The following is a 7,875-nucleotide window of genomic DNA, read 5'->3' as shown; positions in this document are numbered from 1 at the left end:
CCCAGCATTTCTGTCTTCTCCACTTCCCTCTCCCGCTAACATATATATATATTTATTTATTTATTTATTTATTTATTCAGTACATACTATACATTAAGTTTTGCATGATGCAGAAGAGGAGATGGCACGACTGCTTCAGTTTGCCACTGGTTGCTCCCGACTTCCCCCTGGTGGTTTTGCTCAGCTGTCTCCACATTTCCAAATCTCTGCAGCCCATACTTTTGGTGTCTTGCCAACAGCTCACACATGGTAAGTAATATCAGTCATTTTTAAGGAATAATTAGCACACGTCCCTATACACTAGTACTGTACATCAATACAACAAAAGGCTTGTAGTTATGTAAAAAAATATACTGTAGTTTTGTCATGTTCATGTTCAAGTAATATTAAATTTATTAGTGACTTATGACCAACTGTGAACTTAACACACAGGTAGTTAGAGAAAACTAGTTAATAACTTTAAAAGTAATGAAGACCAATAATTGGTTCAGCAGCATAAGCTGGTCAAAAAAGTACCTTCAGTTTCTGTAATCAGGACTGGTGTTCAGGGAGGTGACTGATGGAGCTAAAATGGATTTTGGATGTACTCAAGTTGTCCGAGTAGTATTTTTGTTGAATTATTGATTATAGTGTGAAACCTTAATAGCAATGGTATAATTCTTTCTACAGCTTCAACCAGCTTTGTCTACCAGACTATGACAGCTATGAGCAGTTTGAGAAGGCAATACTTTTAGCCATCAAAGAAGGCTCTGAAGGCTTTGGAATGGTATAAGTTCTATCCAGGAAAATTGGAATACCCTGTATTGGTTTTATTTGTAAACACTAATGTTGATCAGCTCTTTTTGAGTAAGGGGCTTGAGAAGTGCTGAGTATTATACAGGTAATGAAGTCTATTTTTATTTTTTTTGGAACTATATTATATATATACACAATATTTTATCAAACTAAAATTCAAGGGACGTTTCTCTGAAGAGATAAGGAATACATTGTACTAAGACAATAAGTTATATTTATATACTTTTGAAATGGCAAGAGATTTGAGGTATAACAGATTCTCGGTTAAAAAGAAAATTTTAAGGACCATTTGAAACATACTGTACTGAGTTGCAGTAAGTAAATACACGGAAGGCTTGGTAGATTAGAGTGCTAGACTTAACTGTAAGAGAGGAACACACAGCTAAATAGGTATGTGTATTTATTTTGAACTATTTTATGAGTGATGTGAACAAAGTGATAATTTGCTTGCAAGGAAGATGCAGTACTAAAGATAGGAGATAAATTTGGCTAAGTGAACAGGTGTTCACCACCTGGCAGATTGTTATGTTAACTTCCAAAGTATGACTTGATGATCCTAGATCATGGCCTATAGCACTGTCTAGCTAGCTAAAACAAATACTGTATTAAATTTTTGTATGGTGAGACACACCTATTATGAGGTACAGCACCAGCACATCATAATGCACCAGCAAGTTTCTTTAGAGAAGGAGTCATAAAAGAAAAGTATCAAATGATATTTGTTTTACAGTTTGGAGAAGTCCATCCATAAACTCACTGCACTTTTATTGTCTCACCTAACCGTTTATTGTCATACATCTGCAGTTTCCCCATCCCCTTGTATTTAATTATCAAGTGAGCTATATGACTTAAGTATTAAATAATTATTGAAAATTAAAGATTGTAGAAATAGCTTAACATATAGTTAATAGTTCATCCAAATCATAATGAGTTTGACAATATACTGTACACTGCTGGTAATGCACATACAGTACAGTACACATTCCACACCTTGGGAAGGTTTTTTGGGGAATAAATAGCTGTCAATACACCCAATGTTTATCATGTGACTCATCTCATGATAGATACTAAATGCTTATTAAGAATACTAATAGTGGAGCACTGTATGAGACTACGTTTGTTGAGCACATCATAAAAAATTCCCCAAATTAGTTTTCTTAGTGATACTATTTTTTAACATAACTAGTACTGTACTGTAGTCACATGTAATACAGGTTTGGGTATCCCTTATCCAAAATGCTTGGGGCCAAAAGGGTCTTGGATTTGGGATATTTCAGAATTTGGAATATTCGCGGGGGTTAGGTTTCAAGGAATGGCGTGAATAGGCAAAACTGTGAATAGCAACTTATACTACCTTAGTGCACTACTGTATACTTATGCCAAACAACCAAACAGCCACGACAACACTCTTCCCCTCCTTTAACTTGTCTCATAATTAAATTTTTTTTGTCAGGGTCATCACTGACTTCTGCCTTTTACCTCACAAGTATCACTAGCACTGACACTAGGCAGTCTTTTAGGGGCCATTTTCACACAGAAACACTTAAGTTTTGAGAGTACAACACAAGATGCTGCAGGAAAAGGTTCACAAGCTAGCCACCATAGCCACCATTTGCTTACCTCGAATCATCGAAATTGCGAATCGCAAACCCACGAATGGCAAGGGCCTACTGTACCTATAATTTGTATGCCTGTATAATGTGGCAGCTCACCCAGCGGGGATGGGGCCCAAGTATATACACGAAATTCATTTACATTTCATTTATAGCATTTGAGTGCAGGTAGTTTATGAATTTTTTTTTTTTATTATTTTGTGTATGAAATACATGATCAGATGTATCCACTGAAGAATGAGATAGGTAAGTAATCACTTCTGTCCGTTTGGCATCGCCATGATAACCGACTCTGAGGTGCTAAGCAGTCTGTGTCTTACCTTTATTCATTACACATACCTGTACATACTTATTGTAAATTTATTTTTGGAATGCCCTGAAAATTATGAAGTTACCCTAAAATATTATTTATTATCGTAAATGATGAAAATGTTGTCACTGTTCTTTGCAGTGTTTGCCAATAATCAATTAATAATTTTATATAAGGCCTCCCTCAACAATACCTCGGGAAATGCCAGATATTTCCACAATCTCTAAATCAACAGAAAAATGTAATGACAACTCAAATACTTTCTCACTGATTCTTGAGGATAATGACATTATTGATATTTTTGTATTACTATTTTGATGTTTTACATATGCAAATAATTAATACTAATTGCCTAAATAGGTGAAAAAATATGCCAATCAGAATATAATGGAATATTGCTGTTAAAAAAAGGATAGTGAAACAAGAACATAATGTGAATATATAATAAAACATTTAAAATATAATACTGTACTTTAAAAGTATCATAAATACCCATTCTAAGGATATTTCCTAAGAATGGAAAGCACAGCATAGTAACATGATAAAAGAAATGTATACTTTTTCCTATTAATGTGAGGTTGTGTAGAGGTGGAATTGTATGAAGTTAAGGAATGGCCAGTCAGTCCAACATCAAATTACTTCAGCATTTATTAACTTACTACTTCAAAGTAATTACCTTAAAATATCAGTAAAATACCACAAGAAATCCTTGATTAACCTTGATTTTGCAAAAGTTTTGCATACCCTAAATTTCACCCTAAAGAAGGCCTGATTACCATACATGGGGGCATACTGTATATCGCTTGAAATTTTTTTATTTATTTCAGATCATTTCAGATTTGGGAATTTTGGATAAGGGATACCCAACCTGTTACCATTTGTCATGAGTTACAAATAGGAAAATGAAAAAAAAAATCACGAATCCTAATTAATCAAATTTAGTCCACTCCTTTCTAAGTGTACAGATACATACAGAAAAAAGTATTGGATAGGTGGGAGAAAGTGTAGGCGTATACTGGGTAAACATCAAATGTAAGGTGAACAAATTGATTTTAAGAAGGTCTAAACACTGTATGTTAATGGTCTGTTTAGGTGTTTGGAGAATTTTTATAATGAAAATACTACAGCAAAACATTTAATAACTTTACTTAACAACAGTTTCAACACAAACCCTCATAGAGTTTAGTCATATGTGGCCTCACTTCTTCACTCCTGTTATGTGTGGTGTGAGAAACTATGTTGTGTGTTATGTTTATCATAATTTTATTTGCTAAATCTAAGTACGCCTGTAAGGAAACTTTTCTGGACTTGATATTTTAAACAGCTACTGTACCAACAAATAGATGTTATAAAATATTTGAATATCTAGCCAGTTTTATACAGTGGTCCCTCCATTAACGAGCACAATTGGTATATTGGGTAATTGGTTCCAACTCACAGATTTCCCTTTAAATTAATTAAAAAGTACATACAAAGTACTGTATACCAGTAATAGAATTAACAATATGTATGGTATGTTCATGTAAACAAGTACAAATAAATGAAGAAAGTTATGTATATCTACCCAAAAATATGAGTTGATAAATTTGCACTTACCGTATATCACGGCCTATAAGACGAAATTTGAACATTAAAAAAATCTGCCCAAAGTTAGGGGGTCGTCTAAACCACCAAGTTTAAAATTCTTACCTCTTAAATATTGTGGTTTAGTGTGTCAAGAGTGGTGATGAAAACATCGTAAGCCACTCACAAGGTCTTACCACTAATTATTTTATACTGAAACTTACGTTTGGCAAGCTGGATTCAAATTAAGATTACCGGTATATTAAAATAATAAAAATGTATTATAAACCTGTCTAACATACCGTAAAAGAGATTTATACCCCTATAATAAACACAGCTATCATCACACACCCCTCCCCACGCCCCCCCCCCCATTTGCCAGTGAGGAGCCGTGGAGGTGGTCAGTAATGCATACCGGTATCGGTATATTTACTCATAATAATATTTATCTCCTATAAATAATTGATTTAAATTTTATTTTTTTCCAAAGAATATTCAGTAAATGAGTGCATTAATTCTTGAAACTATCGACGGTTAATTACAGACGCTCAAGTGACGTCACTAGTGTTTACACTACACCAGCTGGTAATATTTGATGCCATTACTTGAAGTGAATTGGCCTTATTTTAAGTAACTAACTATAAATAAATACAAAAATTAAAAAAAAAGATCAAAACTGAGAAATAATATACTGTATGTATGTTGTGTTGTCAAAGTAAGAGGAACAATTGTGTAAGTACGTAATATTTTTTCACTCAAATCCTAATGAAACACTACTGGAGAACATTCCTTTGTCGCAAAACAGTTTATAAATTAAAGAAAATAATTACAGTGTGTTTAATATATTACAGTATATTATAAATAAATAAATAAAACAAATAATTCGGTAAATCTATTTAAAGTAAATGGAAAATAAGCAAACATGTTATTTACCAAGACCCTTCCGTCTGGCTCAGGGTGAGATGGAGGGGAGATAACAAGCTATTTATAGCCCATCAGAAGTGACCAGTACCCTAATGCACCATAAATAATTCATTGAACATTCATTTTTTGTACATAGTATATTCAGTATATATATATATATATATATATATATATATATATATATATATATATATATATATATATATATATATATATATATATATATATATATATATATTTGTGTAATAAATGTATGTAGTAAGTACATACTGGTAACCTTTTTCACTCAAATCCTAATGAAACACCACAATTAGAATACGGTGGTTGCTGTTGAACCACATGTTGTATAAATAGTCACACCACCGAGACGAGGGAACACTCCCACCACGCTTCAGTGACGTCACTAGTGTTTACACTACACCAGCGGGTATAATTTGATGACATTACTTGAAGTGAATTGGCCTTATTTTAAAAAATCAAGGATGGTTGGTAAAGGACTACTGAGTCAGTGGGTAAGTGTCACATTTGGGGTACTGGTCTTATACAGCAAATAGAGCTCAAAAGCTACTTTTTAAATGGAAATTTGGGGGGGGCGTCTTATGCACCCCGCCGCCTTATAGGCCGTGATATACGGTACTGTAAATGTACTGCACTTTAGAAATAAAATTTTTATCTCTTGCAAAATATATGATGTCTATATTAAAATTATTCACTGTCTTCCAAGGATTCCAGCAATGTAAGTTATATTCTGCTAATTTTAGTCTGACATTTTATAAGATAAAAACTTTCATCTTAAAACTACCTTCACCCTGTTTTGGGAATGCTTTTTAGGAAGGCTTCTTAGCCCAGAACCCCCAGATTTTTTGTCTGAATCCTCCAAAATCCGGGTCCAGTTTTTTTTTATATAGACCAACATTGCACTGTATATTATTAATATGTTAACCGAATTTCAAAATGACCAATAATTTTAAATGTAAAAATGCAAAAATATTCAAGAGCACAACTTTCTTGATGTTTACTCCACTGGAAACAAAGGTAAACAGAGAACCGATTATTGGCGGACGAGTCGATTAGCTGATGCGGCCACCAAAACGTGTTTCTCGTTAGGCTGTTGTTAATAGAATTTGTACTCTTTAATAGAACTGAAGGTCCTTACGGGAGCTAGCTCGTCAAATGAAATCTCATAAATTGAACCGCTAGTTAATGGAAGGACCACTGTAATGGATATCTTTTCCATATCAAACGAAGGATCTTTTACAACTTATCTTAAATTTTTTGGTTATTATTTGTATGTATTTATTGAATCCAAACTGGCATCCCATCACCACTATACATTACTTGTCCTGCCATGTAATGTATGACTTTTGCTGTGCACTCCAACCACTTGTGTCAATATCATGTGTGCTTTTATTCATTGAAGGCTCATCTTCTTGTCACTAGTGTTTGAAAATGTAACCCTAGTTGTAAAATCTCTTCATGCAGTGAATACTCTAGGTACCCATTTATGAATTAATACTGTACGTATAAACAAACTCCGATAAAGAATGGTTGGTATAGATAAATATACAAGATGATCTGTGTGATTTCAGATGAAAGGAGAGAGTACAATATTCCCTTAAAATTTGTGGGGGTTAGGTAAAATGGACCCCGCTAGAAAGCAAAATCCTCAAGTTTTTCATGCTATTTCCTGGAGTTTGTAAAATACAGTATGTACATATAAATACCTAGATGCACATGTATAACAGCATTATGCACACATATCCCTTAAAATACTAGGGTTTAAAAACGTGGCCCTCGCCCCTTTGCGGATTGCACCACAGGTTGCATGGGGAGCAAGGGAGGTTTTGTACTGAATCTGACAATTTCCACTACTAGCTGCGAGGGGTCTCGATTGTCTTTACCAATCCCCGCCCCACCTTAAGGAGTGAGGGAGGGAGAGGGTAATGCATGGTGTCATTGTTACATAAAATGAAACTAAAAGTTGTGGAAAACTCATATCAATACTCTGTGACTTAGAAATAAAGAAAATATAATATAAAACTACTGTATAAAATATAAAATTTGAAGAGCATGGTGTGTATTCTGTGTGAGAGGTGATTGTCATTGTGGAAGCATTGAGAAGTTTGTCAATAGCGCATCTGGCGATGGCTGGTTAGGCCTACTTCAGTTTAAATGCTACCACACAGCCACCTCTGCTGTACAATTATCTGAACACTCACCATTCATCCTGGATCTTCTGACTATGATGCCGATGATTAGTACAGGTCCCATATAATGAATGATGAGATGATGATGGGCATAAGAAAATATAATAAACATGAAATAACATTATATAAACATAAACATGAAATAAAAAATACTCTGTACTGTACTATGGTATTGACTCCTCTTGATCCCTGGCAACTCTCTCCCTACCTCTTGACCCCCTGCCAACTCTCTCCTTGCTGTAGGTAAGGTGAATGATGTTTATGATGATGCTGATGATTGAAGTTGATGATGGTTGTGATGATGTTCACTGTCCCCTCACCCTCAACTGCCTCAATAGAGGAGGCAGGGGAGAGTGGTGGGGAGGAGAAAACTTGGGGGTTGCCCTTATCTTCAGAGCACAAGTTGAAGAGTGGAGGGCATTGGCATGATACAATAACAGTGGCAGGAGTAACTGGAGTGGCA

General features: G+C 34.5%; 1 protein-coding gene across 1 annotated transcript; it reads left to right on the top strand.

Annotated features, from left to right (window-relative positions):
- Positions 1-113: 113 nt before the first annotated feature.
- LOC121860154 (apoptosis-resistant E3 ubiquitin protein ligase 1-like) lies at positions 114-4,332 on the top strand (the record flags this gene model as incomplete). The annotated part of the gene is given in 2 exon segments (XM_042357210.1): positions 114-249; positions 670-4,332. Coding segments are annotated over 2 exon segments (239 nt in total), but the record flags the coding sequence as incomplete, so codon positions are not given.
- Between the last annotated feature and the right edge of the window lie 3,543 nt (positions 4,333-7,875).

This window comes from Homarus americanus, unplaced genomic scaffold (assembly GCF_018991925.1).
Source record: "Homarus americanus isolate GMGI-L3 unplaced genomic scaffold, GMGI_Hamer_2.0 scaffold5831, whole genome shotgun sequence".
NCBI classification, from domain to species: domain Eukaryota; kingdom Metazoa; phylum Arthropoda; class Malacostraca; order Decapoda; family Nephropidae; genus Homarus; species Homarus americanus.
The sequence above is the reverse complement of the archived record's forward strand: the minus strand, read 5'-3'. Positions and strand labels throughout refer to the sequence as shown.